This window comes from Chiloscyllium plagiosum, chromosome 4 (genome assembly GCF_004010195.1).
Source record: "Chiloscyllium plagiosum isolate BGI_BamShark_2017 chromosome 4, ASM401019v2, whole genome shotgun sequence".
Lineage (NCBI taxonomy): Eukaryota > Metazoa > Chordata > Chondrichthyes > Orectolobiformes > Hemiscylliidae > Chiloscyllium > Chiloscyllium plagiosum.
The window spans coordinates 122788143-122805491 of NC_057713.1; the positions used below are offsets into that span (position 1 = coordinate 122788143).

The 17349-nt window shown below is 37.5% G+C and overlaps 1 protein-coding gene across 1 annotated transcript in view; it reads right to left on the reverse strand.

Annotated features, from left to right (window-relative positions):
• Window positions 1-4616: 4616 nt before the first annotated feature.
• Window positions 4617-17349, reverse strand: part of zc2hc1a (zinc finger, C2HC-type containing 1A) — a 53635-nt gene continuing 40902 nt past the window's right edge. Inside the window, exons 8-9 of the mRNA XM_043689113.1 lie at window positions 14946-15059; window positions 4617-9263 (exon numbers count right to left, since the gene is read on the reverse strand). Coding sequence (XP_043545048.1) covers window positions 9074-9263; window positions 14946-15059 — 304 coding nt within the window. The 3' untranslated portion in view covers window positions 4617-9073. The remainder of the gene's footprint in view (window positions 9264-14945; window positions 15060-17349) is intronic.

Genomic DNA, 17349 nt, shown 5'->3' on the forward strand with positions numbered 1-17349 from the left:
GTAGGTTAGCAAGCTCAGATATGATTTATGAATCTTTGCGAGTTAGCATCAAGCAGTAGAACTTTGGATGGCTTTAAGGGTAAAGCATGGGAGCAGGCTAATAATTTACAAGGGGCAAGTGTAAAGGCAATAAAGATATGAATAGTAGGCGGGAGTGGAGATTGGCAGTGTTAATGAGATGAAAATAAACAACACAAATAGGTGTTTGAAAGCTCATCTTGGGGTCAGATAGCACACCAAAGTTGCTTACAATCTTGTTCAGTCTAAACATTATTGTTGCTGAGAGGAGCAGAATCAACATTGGGGAAATGGAGCTTGTGGTTAGGCCCAAAGACAATTTTTCCAATATTTACCTGGAAGTCTTTTCTGTTCACCCAGTATATGTGTCATATAAGCAGTCTAAAAGTGTAGTGACAACAGAGTGACTAAGAGGCCTGAGTATATCAGAGTGCATTTGGAAACCAGTGCTCTGTTTTTCGTTTCCCTTTGGTAACATTAATATGTAGATGAGAAATAGAAGAGGTCCAATAGTAGATACTTGAGGAACACTAGAATTAAATGCTAAATACATTGCTGATATTTCAAAATGACAATTAAATACAAAATATTAAAAGTGCATTTGACAATTTTAAGTTTAAGTAAATAGTGATTTATGTATAATTAGTATCCACTTTGGCAAGAAGGAAGTGCTATTTACTTTGATTTACTTGGCAAGCTTTCTTTATAACAAAATAAAGTGGACACATATCGATGCAGTGCATGCACTTTATTCCTGATTGTTGTACATTATCTCACATTTTAATTAATGACAGCAGAATAACATTTACATTAATCAAAACATTGCAAGAAATGAAAATACTTTTTTAAAGTTTGTTTTGAAATATATTTTTCATGCCCCCATTACAATTAAATACATTTGCTTTGAAATTGGCTTGGTTTGAAAACAGTTAAATGGTGGAATGCTAATATGACTCAGTTGAAGCTTACAAATTAAACATGATCTCTATTCACCAAAATGTTTGCAAGAGTAAAACTATGTACAGTACATAACTATTAAATAAAACATTAAAATCACTGAAAATGTTGTTTTAGGAAATGGGTGGAAATACTTTTAACATAGTAATGTTTCTGTTACACTGTCTCAGTTAAAACATTAACTTATTAGACAGCTTTCATCTGATTCCTGGCTTCTGATTTTCAATTTATAGAAGATTTCGCAATTCTCACTTCAGCTTAAATCTCATTAGAATTAATTCTAATCTCTTATAAGGTACTTTACAACAAGAATCAAATACATCACATTATTAGGACAAACCTGATCCTACAAATTACAAATACATACATTAATACTTCAGTTTACTTCAAATAATGCATTAACATAAAGCACAAATATTGAAAAAAAAACTCTTTTGAGATGTGTGTACCATTTCAGGAGAAATGTATATTTTACTGCAAATTAACACTGAATATTATCTAAAAACATGTTTGAATAAGTTTATTCCAATAATTAGTTTTTGCATAAAAGTGCGAGGTGTTAGGGAGACCACTCAACAAACTGAAAGAGTTAATGAGCAATGGATGCAATTTGCAATATCTCAAGAATGATAGAATTTCCAAGGTGCAAAAGATAGAAATCTGACACTTATTAAATCCAAATGCTGTATGGGTTTTCCTGCATTTCTCTGTTTTGCATTGTATAGTGTTTTTGGGATATGAAATGAGTGAAATAAAACCAAAGATGGAATACAACTGCCCCAATATTATTCTACATTTCATCTCAACAGAACTGGCTTGGGGCAGCTGTCATTGGAGTCAAACCCTCATTAAATAGTAATATTCTATTATATTAAAATTCTAGATGTAGACATTTTTAAATAGCTAAATTGCCCACAATTAGCTCTTAAACTGTTCAACATTAATAGGTGACTGGCTAATAAGCATTCCCAAAGACAGCTGTACATTCATAACAGTAATACATGGAATCATATGCCAACATTTCTGTACAGTTGTGCATTTGAACATTTTGTATCTTCATTGCAATTGTGTTTCTTAGGGTTTTCTGAAGTGCTTTGATTAGGCTTGAATTTTCTTTTGTCTTACATTTTCAACTATAGGTTGACTTCTCAGCACCAACATTACATGGTGTCAATATTTGAGGAGAAAGTGAGGTCTGCAGATGCTGGAGATCAGAGGTGAAAATGTGTTGCAGGAAAAGCACAGCAGGTCAGGCAGCATCCAGGGAACAGGAGAATCGACGTTTCGGGCATAAGCCCTTCTTCAGGAAGAAGGGCTTATGCCCGAAATGTCGATTCTCCTGTTCCCTGGATGCTGCCTGACCTGCTGTGCTTTTCCAGCAACACATTTTCAGCGGTGTCAATATTTGGTCTACTAGATTCTGTTTTCCAAAGGTTACCTTCTAAAGACTCTTATTACTCTTAATCTTTGTGTTTTCTCTAATTCCTTCAACTTAGCACAGTGGCTCAGCAGTTAGCACTGCTGCCTCACAGTGCCAGGGACCTGGGTTCAATTCCACTCTTGGGTGACTGTCTGGGTGGAGTTTGCACATTCTCACCATGTCTATGTGTTTCCTCTGGGTGCTCTGGTTTCCTCCCACAGTCCAAAGATATGCAGTTTAGGTGGATTGGCCATGCTAAATTGTCCAGGGGAGTGCAGGCTAGATGGGTTAACCATAGGAATTGCAGGGATAAGGTAATGTGGTGGGCTTGGGTGGGATGCTCTTTGGAGGGTCAGTGTGGATTTAATGGGCCAAATAGCCTGCTTCCACACTGCAGGGATTCTAGGAACTCTGGCTCCATTGCCTTTGCACCTACAGTGTTCATAAAGAAAACAGTGAGGTTAACTCCATGTAAATAATTTTTCACTTCGGTTGCATTCATACCTAATATTTATTTGGTCACACAGCCTTTTCAGTTTTCTGAGGGAAATAACCATAAATCAGTAGGATTGATCACAAAGAATCCATTGTTTTGTTATATCTAAATCAGTTATTTTCAACATATATATTTGTATGCGTGAATATAAGATATTAGGTTGCAAGTTGTAGAATCATCTTTAAATTAGGAACAGCACAAAATAAGGCAGCCCAGTATCCAGGATATAAAGTTTCATTGTTCACTCTGAAGGGTTCTGTGCAAAATGGGCTTAGTTTAATAATTGAGAGCTAAGCTCACACTCAGCACAGAATGGAAAGGCTAGAAATGGTAAATATCAGTGATAGTTGTGACGGCTTTTTCTCAAGCTAAGGCAGGCTTTTTCCCGTATTTTACTTTTTGCAATACCTGTTCTGGTGACTTAAATTACAATTGAGGAACAAGTGCCTACATGTCCAGTAAGAATATTATATAACTTAAATATTACTTAAAACATAAAACTGCTTGCTGGCCAAAGAATTCTAGGTTATAGAAACAAGGGTCTTTCACTTGTTTCAATTACAGCATAGTTTTCCATTGATTACCTCGTTTCCTGTTCTCTTCCCCACCACCCCCCACCCCAAACCCTTTAATATTTCTCTTTTCTCAAGTAATCTTCTGGTCCCTTATATAAAATGAATTGAATTCAATTTCCAGCTATTGTGGTGGAATCGTACCCAATGTCTTCAGAATGCTGGCCTCTGAATTATTAGTCTAGGTACATTACCATTGTGCCATCACTGTCCCCTTTGGCTTTAATAATGCTTATAAAGCAGAGCCCAAAACAACAGGTATAGTGTTGCACAACCTCAGCATTATTTTTATACTTTGTACCTCTATATATGAAACTAAGGATTCCATGTTCTTGTTTCGGTGCACCTTGTTACACTGCGGCTATTAATGACCTGTATACCTTGTTCACTTATTCGCTTTAAATTCTTCATATAACAAGTTGATTGGCAGTAAATCAGTCTATTGGACTGACCTTCCATGTTCTGCAATTACAATTTGCGTCACTCTGCCAATTAATGGAAGGCAGAATTCTGCTCATATAAATATTAAAAGAATTATACTGTTATATATAAATGCCCATTTTTGCACTCAGGGAGCTGATGCTGCTCCCGCAAACTTGGAAATCTACACTTCGCATTGTAAATGAAATCGGAGTAAGCTTAACCTATGCTTACAGTCAGATGAGAAAGATAAATCCAGGAATCCCAAAGTATTTAGCTGGTACTCTAACAGGAAAAACATGGAGTAAGATGAGATGCCCATTAAGTGAAGAGCGTAGGGGTATTTCAGATGATTGGTACTGAAGATGAACAGCAATTATCTAAAAGCACATTTTAAAATAAAGGTGAGATGGTTTCAGGAAAACTGTGCTGGACACTAAATCGGTTTAGAAGAGAAAACACACAGGCCTAACTTCTATAAATCGCAACCAAGCTTAAGAATGAGATTGCAAGATACTTGCATGTAGGAAATAATATATTCCTCTAGGTTATACCAATGATTACCAAAACTAATTCATTATGTAATTAATTACTATAGTGTCTAATATTTCAGGAATAGCAAGCTGATATGTGAACATGGTTGAGAGTGTGGTGCTAGAAAAGCACAGTAGGTCAGGCAGGATGATTTCTGATGAAGGACTTATGCCCGAAATGTTGATTCTCCTGCTCCTTGCATGCTACTGTACTTTTCCAGCACTACACTCTCGACTGATCTCCAGCATCTGCAGTCCTCACTCCCTCCTGATATGTGATCATAGTTTCTACAGAATTTTAAAACATCACCTTATTTATTTGTTCTGAAATTACATTGTGTAACATACATAGCACTAAGTAATAACATAAATTGGATTTGGTGTGCAGCATCTCATGTGATTGAATTTAAAAATGTTCCTAATGACTATTACAGTGCAAGTTTGAGGCATATACACACAACTAAAACTCAATACACACTTCAAACAATTCCTGTTTTTTTTCAATGTCACTTCCATTTTGAGACTGAAAGGAATCCAGAGTCTTCAAAGGATTAATTAAAGCTAGTCTTCACATCCTCTAAACAATACAAATTTATGCTCCAACTGCTGAAGTGTTTTTGTTATATTTTGGATTAGAAAATTATTACAGTTAATCTAAATTTTAGAGCGAAAACAAATTTAGGCACAAATAGCAGTCTGAAGAAAATGTTAAGACTTAAGGAATATCACGGACCTAAACAGTTTTTAAAAAAGGTGCCCTAATTTTGTTTTTCCCCTAAGTATCTATGTTCTCAAATCAAATATTTCACTTATCCTTTACCCAGATGGATATGTAAACATGTTCATTCTAAAGATGCCTTCGGTGCAACTTTGATGACAGACTCCATATTTTTGTATGTAAGCCTGATTATTTCATTCCAAGACAATCAATATGCAGCTAATTAAAAATTAACAAGATGTGCCAAAATACTAAACAGCAGAATGGACATTTTTTTTCTGGAGGTTAATCAGTTTGAAACATATGTTAAAATCAGTAGAAGTATGTGACAATTAATTTGCCTTAGCTTATATTTATGACAAAAGAAACACTTCACCAGAAAATGAGTTAAAAGCAATATATTTTGGATGGAAAGTAGAAAATATAGTTGACAAACTAACAACTCTATTGGCATTCTACTTTGGATCTTTATTAATATGCACCCACACATACTCAAGCAAATTAGATAGCAAAGGCACTGACCTGTGTGTGAGATATTTGCATACAGTGCCTGTTTAAGGTTGATCCATTTTAGGTTATTTTGCTTAAAATCATTAATAAAGTTGACAACATGTTTGTTTATTGGCGAATTTCAGTTTAAAGTTGTATGACAGACTTTGAGTGGTCTGACTGCACTCAAAACATTTCCCCTATGTTTCTGCTGTTGCACTTGGTTTCCCTGGCTTTCTGTGGTCCTCGGACTTTCTTGACTTTACCCATCCCCTAACGCCACCTTGGCTCCTATTCCTGCCCTCTGCTTTTCCCTTTTGTCAGTGTCCACTTTCACCTGTTTGCTATGTCCTCGGCTCCACCTAGTGGCAGAGGTTAGTCAAATGTCTGCCACTAGATGGAGCCTGGTCAATTAAAACTTCTTCAGGAGAGTTTAGCTTTAACATGGATTCCAACGGGAAACGAGGTACACTTAAATTCCATTCATTTAAGTTGTGATTTTCAGTAATGCAACCACAAATTTAAATGAAGGCTTCCTTTTTACAAATAAACTGGAGTGCGAGATATCCAATTTCTGCAGATGGGGTGGAGACACTGAGAATCAGCACTCCTGCACCTCTTGGCCAAAATACGTGCAGTAAAGTCACTTCTCCCTGAACATTTCTTCATCTCCATCTCACATTTTGGGCGTATACTAGATTCCAACTACCCTGACACCGGAAGATCTGGATTATTAAAGCTGCCTTGCGCTTTTGACAGCGTCTGCCCACCTCACTGAAATATTAAAATTGCTAATATGTCTCCTGGGATGCTTCAGATTTTAAAATTTCAATATGAGTTAAACGTAACCCACCTCTTTCTAAGTTACACCTAGTTTTGAATATTAAACACATCTTTTAACGTAAGAACTTTGTTTATAGTCAGATGTCTTACCAGTAAATGATGAAATAACTGACAAAGCAGTATGATAGGAATTTAAAACCCAATCTCATATTGATTCACATTTTTCAAAACATGCTAGTGTACAACTTACAGTGAGAAACAACAATGTTAATTAACAGATAATAACATTAGCAGTTTACAATTGCTTTCAAATATAATCAACATTTAGTATTTGCATATTGGAGCCTTTATTTTCTACTTACAAACATGAAACTGCAAAGATACTTTTGAGTAAATAGCTTTATCATCTTTCAATTTCTGCCTCTGCTTTAGAGACATCAAGATTACTCCATGTGAAACCAACATACAAACTTAAAACTCTTTCCTCGGCACTTTTTAAAAGGATGTTTACATTTTTAAAATGAAGGAGGGAATGTTCTAAAACAGTATTACTTCATTGTGCTATTTCCAACAACTGTCAGCAATTACTGTGTAACATAAAAACCTAAAGAACTGCGGATGCTGTAAATCAGAAACAAAGTCAGAAGTTGCTGGAAAAGCACAACAGATCTGGCAGCACCTGTGAACAGAAATCAGAGTTAATGTTTTGGGTCCAGTGACCCTTCCTCAGAACTGCAATTACTATGTGTCGTATTAGTGATATTTTTACATACTTTCATATTAATGATCAAAAGAACTTTATTTCTACACCAATTCCCACAAACTTCAAAGATGATCCAGTACTTTTCTGATGCAGTCATTTTATAAGAAACTATGGGAAATAGCCAGATGCCCAAAGTGGCAATGAGATAAATAACCAAATAAGAGATTTTTCCCCAAATATTAGTTTGGCTGGGAGATAGCTATTCAGCAGGATATCAGCAGAACTTCCCTGTGCTTTTTCAAATAGAGTTGAGATCTTTTAACTTCACCTGAGAAGGGAGATTGGTCTTTGATATACCAGTCTAGATCTTCCAGTATCAGGATAGTTGGAAATTAGTTCACCCTAAAAACGTCCGCTTACATGTCTTATGCATCGCACCTCTGACAGTGGAACACTTCTTGGATTTGATGGGCTGAATGGCCTACTTCTGCTTCGCCATCTTATGGTTTTAAGGACCGCATTGACTTGCCAATGCAGATTACAAACTCAAATCCTCAACTTTTGTGTTCAGAGGTGAGTGCTACCAAATCTGGTACTTTAATAAATGTAAAAGTATCAACTAGCCCTCCCTTTTGAGCAACACAGATGATTTTAGTGTATTAAATTTAAACATTTTAACATTAATATTGGATTCATTTTTCTCATTAGAAACAAATTATTCACATGAAACACCCTTGATACATGAAAAACACATCTTCATTGGTACTATAGACCATTGACAATAACTCAGCAGCTTCAAATAAAATGGCAAGACAGAAGAATTGTAATTCAACAGCATCACACTGGTTTATGCCAATTTATAAGCAGTATGTAGCCTGTACATGTGGTGTAGGTTTGTCTTTGGAGATGAGGTGAGCTTTCAATTGTCACAATTGTCTTGAATTGTCACAATAATCTGTCAATAAGTAGTTTCATTAACAGTATAACTGCTTATTTCTTTAATTATTTCAGATTATTCAAAACAGTCAGTAGTTGAAATAAACATTTTATCATTTTGTAGTGTTTCAGCCTAACAGCTATATACCATTACCAACATAATATGTTTTATACTGAAAACATCCACAAACACTTCAAACTCTGGTTATTTTGTATTTGCATAATCTGCTGTTTTTAAAATCATTTTGTACAGTAATGTGACTCGTCGGTTTAAATAGATAAATGAGGTAAAGCTTTAACTTGATTTTACACATAACTGCTGAGCAAGCTCACAACTCTTATCCAACTCTTTTGAGCTGTTATGTTCAGCATATCACATGTTTAGCTTTAATTGTTTTATTATTCAACCCAGAATGTTTCCATTCGGTTTGCCCAATTTATAATGTATTTGATGAGTGGCAGGTTTGTTATTATATTTGGATGACAACTCAACACTGAGCCACAAGTAAAAGCAAGGGTCAGTTTTCTTCCTTCCCACCCCAACTAAATTGTTTAATTTCTTCATTTAACTATTATTATGCAGATTATTCGACACAAAATATGTTGAATGTTCTTTTACCTGACTAGAGAAACCTTCTCTAGAAAACACAGTGAACACCCATTGACTACATGCTATCCTTCTCCCACCTTAAGATTCATGGTGAAGGCACCAGTCTGACCGCAATTCTAGTGCAGTCAAGTGAAAAGAAATTCAAGAGCTCTGCTATAATCTGATTGCCATTTGTAAACAACACAGAAATTAAGGATTCATATCCAAATCAGTGATTCTTACTATTTCACATTTTCTACTTTGCACAGCACAGAATTCAGAGATTAACGTACTTTGCCATTACACGATACATTTATGTAAATGTTCACAACAGTTGCTTAAACCTGGTAGTGTATCATTGAGCAGTGCAAAGCTTAGGAGTGATGAGCTTTGAAAATTGCATCAGCATGTTTTCCTGGAATGTAATTATTCTGCATGATCAAAGGGTCATCCTTCTCACTCCACATTCGCAACAGAACTTTGCGCACTCGATAGGATACTTGGTTCCACATTCATGACAAAATCTTGGCAATTGCTGTCCAGCTGAACTTCGAACACTGGCTTTCATGATTCCATCATTGAAACTTAGGGAATTATCCCTGGTGTCTGAACTAGGTTTCACATTATTCCTGTAAAAGAGAAGTTTGACTTAAGTTAATGAAATGGGAAGGATTTAAGCTTCAACAAGTAGCAAGATTTCAAAACTTGAAAATAGCCAAGTGCTAATCTGAAATAAAAATAATAAATGCTGTAAATATGGAGCAGGTCAGAGGCATCTGGAGAGAGAAACACTTTGGGCCCAAATGTTAGATCAGTGCTGGGACCGTTGTAACTGGCACTGATTTAAAAAAAATGCTTACTGTGTGGAGATCCATCTTTTCTGATCGACCCATGTAGAAGAACTCTGTCAGCTCAGGAATCCACAAAGACGGCAGCAAATAGAATCAGTGAAGATGGGATTACCCACTTCCATTGGTCTGGCTGCCATAAGTTTAATTGTCCAGTAGTAATGGGGACACTGGGTGTCACGTGGGTGAGTGGATTGAAGGCATAATTAGGTATGATGGGGTCAGGGTTGTCAGGATAGGTTGTAAATGGGGATGGATAGTTGGATGGTAGGGGATAGTTGGATGGTAGGGGCTAGTCGAGTCAGGTGGGGAGTCAGTGCGAGTGACTGGGGGTGAGTTTTGGTGTTACCCAGGCATTAGACTAGGATTTGTCAAACATTTCCTGAGGAACTATCCAAAGTTGGATCGTTCTGTATCATCTGTCCTTCGTGGAGAAATTTGCAAAGAAAAACATCTTTGACTACAAGTCCGTCAAGAAGTGGCCAGCACATAGCATCCTCAAGACACTGCGGGACAAGGAGAGGGTAGATTCTGTTGGGTTATTCCCTGAGTAGACTGTCAAAGTCACCTGGTAGAACGGCTCATCACCAGAACTTTCCAAAAGCACGATGACATAGTTTGGCTGGTAATGATAAGGGCACTACCTGTGAGGTCTTTCATGTATGCCTGGACTCTGTGCCACTTCACATTGCTCTTGAAGTGGCTGCGGGGGAGTAGAGATTCTTACACATCTCCTTCAGGCATGTGCTTTTCCAAATCTGGAGACAGATGCAGTGGTTTTTGTTGAGGCTTGTCCTGAGCAGCTCCTTGATGCAGGACTCTGTGCTCTACTGGCTGTTCCCCGGGATGCATACTGAGATACACATTGACTGAGCCTGGTGGATCATCAACTCGGTGAAAGATGCTCTTGGTCAGCCTGAAACTTGATGGCCTTCCCGACCAAGGAGCTGACCTCAACCGGGTGTTGCAGACTGACACATTCCAAGATCCAGGACTACACACTGAGGGCTAAAGCACTAAAGCTTGTGGCAGCTGTCTGCAAGGAGCAATAGGGAAGGATCACTGTCTGCCAAAGTTAAATAGGGATCTGTTCAGTTATCGGACCTTCTGGTGCCTCAAATGCATGTAAACATTGCTTTCCACAAGAACGAAATTCCTGGGTTTTTGTTTGTTTTCAATATGCAAAGATTGCATAGAATTGAAGTGCTCTAGTGACTATGTATGTGAAGATTTTTTATGAATATAGTTTGAATTTAAAAGAAAACTACCTGAAGTTCGAACACTTCTCAAAGTTAGAGTTTTTTTTTAAGAAGGTCCCAGGGACTGCGGGATTATCCATCACAAGTTCAAGTCAACATGTTAGACTTTGTATGGGGTTCTGATGGAAATCTTGAGTCATATATCTGGTGACCCAGAGATTGAAAGATCTAGGCCTTCACTTTAAAACTGTTTCTCTCCATGCTGTCTAGCCTGTCGAGTATTTACAGTATCTTCTGTTCTTATTTCAGATGCTTCTGAATTAATATATTTATATTTCAAAAATTTGCATCCTTATCTTTCACAAGCATAAACACTTTCCAACATCGGGCAATTTCACTGGTAGTAGATGAAACTTTATTTGTATTTTTTTAAAATTCACTCATGGGCATTTATTGCCCATTCCTAATTGCCCTTGATGCCTTTAACATAATAAACTCAACGGACACTTCACAGGAAAATGATTGACACACAGCCACATAATATGTTAAAGTAAATGAGAAAGGCCTTGTCAAAGAGATAGATTTAATGCAGCTTCATACAGAGGGAAGGGAACTCCAGAACCTAGGGCCCAGGCAAGTGACAGAATAGCCACAAGGTTGGCATTAGAGGAATACATATCTTGTCGGGGCTGCGGAGTGGAGACACTCAGAATAGGGAAAGGGTTAGGCTATGGAGAAATTTAAAACACATGAGAATTTAAAATTTGAAGTGCTGCATAATGCAAGCAAGCACAGGTGATAGGACACAGACACAGAGTTTTGTATCATCTGAAGTTTAAAGAGAGAGTAGAACATGACAGGCCAGCCAGAATTGCAGTGGAATTGTTAAGTCCAGAGAGTTATGAAGAGTTTCAGCATTAGGTGAATTTAGGCAAGTTATGAATTGAATGATGCTGTTTGGATGGAAGTAGTTGATCTTATTTGTGGTGTGGTTGTGGTTAGAAACCATTTTATAAATGCCATTAAAATGTTCTCCTTTATCCTTTTGAAAGAACACCACCCAAAATGTTTTTTTTTAATCTGAGATGGTTAGCTAGCTTTCACCTTGTAAGATGATGGCTTGAACTATGGTGGCTAACTCGATGTTAAATATTGCCTGATGTGGCTCAGGATCTCCATTCTGGGAATGGCAGTCTCTGGCACATTTGCTACAGAGAACTAGAGTGGGTAGAGAAGGTGCATGATTCATTGGGCTCTCTTGGCCAACTGAGCTTTTGTTCCTGTTCACTTTAATAAAGAATTTTAATATTTTTTAAAAATATAAATTAAAACCTTTTTGATTTAAATACAAAAAATGTTTTGTATAAATGAATTGGATGAAGGTGTGGTTGCTAAAGTTGCAGATGACACAAAGAAAGATAGAAAAGTAAATTGCATAGAGATTACAAAACAATATAAATAAGTCAAATGAAAAAGTGGGTTAAAAATCAAGCAAATGGAGTGTAATGTGATCTCCTGACTTTAAGGATATAAGTGCATTGCAAGTAATTCAGAGAATGACCGGACTGTTACCTGGATTACATGGTTGTCTTACAAGGGAAGAGCTAGAATTATAGAAACATTACAACACAGAAAGAGACCATTCAACCCCATGTCTGTGCCAACTGAATAAACTGGATCTTATTTTCTGGCAGCTGGTTGCTAGTCTTGCAGATATCTGCTTTTCAGGTACAGGTTAAGGGTTCATTTCAAATAAGTCAAGGGTTGGACAGACTAGGTTTGTATGTGTTGGATTTTCAGAGAGTAAGAGGTGACATGATCCTGAGGGATCCTGACAGTGTGGATGTAGAAAGGATGATTCTTTTTTTGGGAGAGTCTGGAACTAGTGGTCATTGTTTAAAAAATAAAGTGTCACCCTCTTAGGACAGCTGAGGCAAATTCTTTTTCGCTGAAAAAGGTCACGGCTCTTTGGAACAGACTTTGTCAACAAGTTGGGGAAGTCAGAGCTTGAATATTTATAAGGCAGAGGTGGATAGATTTTTGTCAAGGGAATACAAGGTTGAAGGGTAGATAGGAATGTGGAATTGAGACTACAATGAGATTAATCATGATCTTATGAAATGGTGGAGCAACCACAAGGAGTTAAACAGCCTACATCTGCTCCTAATTTGTATGCTTACATGTTCGAGTGAGACAGTGAAAGTGGAAAATGGCCAATATTTTCTCCTGCCTAGCATACGTTATCCAGGTTCCACCAGTGTAGAAGACGCTTTGAGGACACAGGCCTGGCAGCTCACAGTTAGGTGTTTTCAATTAAGTTGACATTATTCCACAAAATTCAGCTTGGATACAACAGCTGCAACTTTTATTCTGGGAGTTTATTTTAGCATCAAGTGGCAGATTGTTGGCGATTGTGGAGTCTACATAAATGAAGTTATCCAGCATCCATTCTTGATGCTGATAGGAATACAAAATTCAGCGTCAAGGATATGGCCATTCCTTTATCCAAGGTTGACAGCAAAAACAAGTTCTGTACAGGCATGAGTTAGTTTCAAGCTGAAATTATTTCTCTTAATGGCATGCCAGCACAGTGCTATCAGCTGACACCTACGCTTGGATGACGACCAAGTGCACTTTTGTCTTGGATCTTAGACAAGCAAGGCTCAGCAACTTTAGCACCTGTTCTTCACAACAATCAAGTTAGACTTTTAATTCATAATGGATGTCTCCCACAATAGTGTTACTGATTCACAGTGAAATTGCAGTGTTCTCTCCAGGCACCAGCCTAAGCAAAGAGGTCCAGAGTTTCCCAATCTCAGGATGTCCCTATTGACCTCCCTAGGTGAGCACAACATATCGAAAGCAGTGTATTTAGCATCAGCTTCGTTACAGACGTTGCCAGAAAGTCAACATATTTAGATCTCAATCTGTCTTTGGACTTGTCTCCAGAGTTTTCTTTGTCAAGAATTTACTTTCTTAACCTTTAATTCTTCAAATGTATTCACCAGACATTGGAGTTATTTGCTTATAGCTGGGAGTCTGGTTCATCATTTCCCGGGTGTGTCCAAATACCGGTGAGACTGTACACTATTCCAAATCAGATACGCAAGTTTTGAAACAAATAAATACTAATTCTTAAAATGTTATACTTAACAAAAAGTTATCTCCAAGCCAACCTGTCTTGTACATATGGTGCTCCTTTTTAAAAAAAATTGATGCTGGGTACAAATTCTGGATTTCCATACCTATTACCAATGCTTAAAATCATGTAGTAACACTGTGGGGAAGCACCACCCTTCCAGGATAACCTGTCAAGTGATAAATGCCAACTTGATTAGATTAGAATCCCTACTGTATGGAAAGAGGCCCTTTGGCCCATTCAGTCCACACTGACCTTCCGAAGCGTAACCCATCCAGACCCATTCCCCTACCCTATATATTTACCCCTGATTAATGCACCCAACAGTATGGGCAATTTAGCATGGCCAATTCACCTGACCTGCACATCTTTGGATTGTGGGAGGAAACTGGAGTATCCAGAGGAAACCCACGCAGACACAGGGAGAATGTGCAAACTCCACACAGACAGTTGTCCGAGGTGGGAATCGAGCATGGGTCCCTGGTGCTGTGAGGCAGCAGTGCTAACCACTGAGCTACCGTGTCGCCAAGCTGTAAAGTTAACTGTAATATGATCAGAGCAGTTCATGTCTCACAAATCAACAAATGGAAAACAAAATCTGACAAATGTTCAGCTGCAACACACTGTAGCATCCTTCTGAGTATATAAATTATTAAGAAAATAGACAATAGGTGCAGGAGTAGGCCATTCTGCCCTTCGAACCTGCACCACCATTCAATATGATCATGGCTGATCATCCTTAATCAGTATCCTGTTCCTGCCTTATCTCCATAACCCTTCATTCCACTATCCTTGAGAGCTCTATCCAACTCTTTCTTAAATTAATCCAGAGACTGGGCCTCCACTGCCCTCTGGGGCAGAGCATTCCACACAGCCACCACTCTCTGGACGAAGAAGTTTCTCCTCATCTCTGTCCTAAATGGTCTACCGCGTAAAAGGTAAACACTTGCTTCATTTTGTCAATATATTTAAGACTACATGAGAAAAGTGAAATACTTTGAACTTTAAACTGAATTCCAAATAAAAGTGAACCCTCGCTATTCTGGCCATAATAATGACATTAAAATAGCTTAAACAAGGCAGTTTCTTTCCTTTCCAGTTATGGAGTATTAAAAACTATATCACCTTATGTAATTTTCAGCATTGTAGGTCTTTTTGTTCACTGAGCTTGTTCCAGCAACATTCCTCATTCCACTTGGTAGTGTTTGTGTTCGAGATCTGATGTTACTGGGTAAACCCCTGAAATGAAAATGAAATTATCAAAAAGGTAAATTCATAATAATTTATGGATTAAAATTAACTATAATATGATTTTTTTTCAATAAAATGTTATTAAAATCACGGTTACAGTTTTTGTATCAAGTATTTTCAGGCCAGTTATACAATGCCCATTCCTGATGAAGAGCTTATGTTTGAAATGTTGGCGATGCTACCTGACCGGCTGTGCTTTTCCAGCACCACACTTTTTGACAATGCCACATCAGTAGAGGAATACTTGCGTCTTATGGTATTTCATTTTTTTTTTTAATAGTTAATGTCTTGAAATAAAACCAGTAATGCCAGTATTTTTGCTTACTTATACAAAGGCAAGTCAGGAGCAGAGACTGACAAAAAGGTTTGTGTTCATGGTTTGGCAACCAGAGTCCCAAATGGCAGTTGCACCACTAAACACACTAATTACAAAATCTTTGTTTGTGAAAGATTTATTACATTTCTAACTTTCCCTAATTGGAGGTAGATAGGGTAAACTATTGAAAATATAAAGCAGAAAAAGTATAACATGGACTGCTACACTTACTGAATTAACAGAAGTATTTTATAGAAAAGATGCGTATTTAGTGGTCAAGGATGGATAATAAAAGCAGCATGAAGAGGGCAAGAGAATTAGGAGAACTGGTGTCAAGAAAGAGTTGCCACAGTTGAGTGTGTGTTGCTGGAAAAGCACAGCAGGCCAGGCAGCATCCAAGGAGCAGGAGAATTAACATTTCAGGCATAAGCCCTTCAGCAGGAACTCTGACGAAAGGCTTATGCCCAAAACGTCAATTCTCTTGCTCCTCGGATGCTGCCTGACCTGCTGTCCTTTTCCAGCACACACTCTCAACTCTGATCTTCAGCATCTGCAGTCCTCACTTTTTCCAAAGAGTTGCCACAACAAAAGGTTATCCTTTGAGAATTGCAATTTGGTAGATAAAGTTCTCCGAATTATTTTTGGATATGATCTTGTTCACACTGGATGTCTGGAATGGAAGTGTTTTATTCCCCAGTATTAACATCATTTATCTCAAAAGCTCAAAAAGCGAATAGAAACTAATGCATTTGACATTGTTGATTAATTTGCATTACACCAATGATGGATTGATTATGAATACTTAGGAACAAACTTTAAAAGAAAACAAGTAAACATTGCTAAATTTGAATTCACTAATTCAGAATAAATTTTCAATTTGTAAATTGTTGCTTATCATAAAAATAAAAAAAAGACTAGTGAGGAAGTCCAGTTTTTATTTCAAGACATCAACTGTTTAAAAAAATGAAATACCTTAAGACGCAAGTATTCCTCTACTACTGTGGTAGTTATATTCTTGAAAATCACTGCATTAAGCGAAACCGCATTTTGTGAAACACGCAGTCCCATAGAAACCGTATAAGTGTTCAGGTTACGTTCCTCGAACATAGTTAGAACTTTTAAGGGCTGCCACAAAAACTCTTAAAGGAAACCCACCATTTTAATCTGGCATTGCGGTCAGTTTTTTTTAAACAATTCACGAGATTGACACTGGAAAATCATTTGTGGGATGTGGGTGTCATTGGATGGCCAGCATTTGTTGCCTGTCCCTAGTCAGCAACAGTGAAGGAATTGTGATATACTTCCAAGTCAGGATGGTGAGTGGCTTGGAGGGGAATTGAAGGTGAAGGTGTTTCCAGATATCTGCTGCTCTTGTCCTTCTAGATGGAAGTGGATTTGGAAGGTGCTGTCTGGGGACCTTTGGTAAATTTCTGCAGTCATCTTATAGATAACACACACTGCTGCTACTGAGCATTGGTGGTGGAGGGTTAATATAAAACACTTCTTGTCTCATATACAAGATTACTCAACTGGAAGTGTAAAGCTGTAGACAATTTTTAAGATCTTATTCAGCCTTAATGAAGACAGGCAATGGTCAAAATGAGCTGAACAAATAGCAGCTTGCCCTGGAACGCTAAATTTTAGCATTTCTTATTTATTCCTCTGCTCTATTGAGAGTTGCATAAGAACTGCGTTGTCATGCATCAGGCATGTTTTATTGCAATCATGGGTAGCAAACTAGAAACCAGGCTAATCTAGGACTACTTGTACTGTAATGCCCAAAATAAATACTTGCATTATGGGAAGTTAACTGTGCTCGTAAGGTATGCAATTGTTTATCCTCCAAAGCAGTAAAAATTTAATTAAATCAACCATTCATGTTTCAATCATAATATATTGTTCAGTAAAGCTTCTACCAGATTGTGCTAGGTTTTTCCAATGTAAATCTTTCAAACTAGTTTT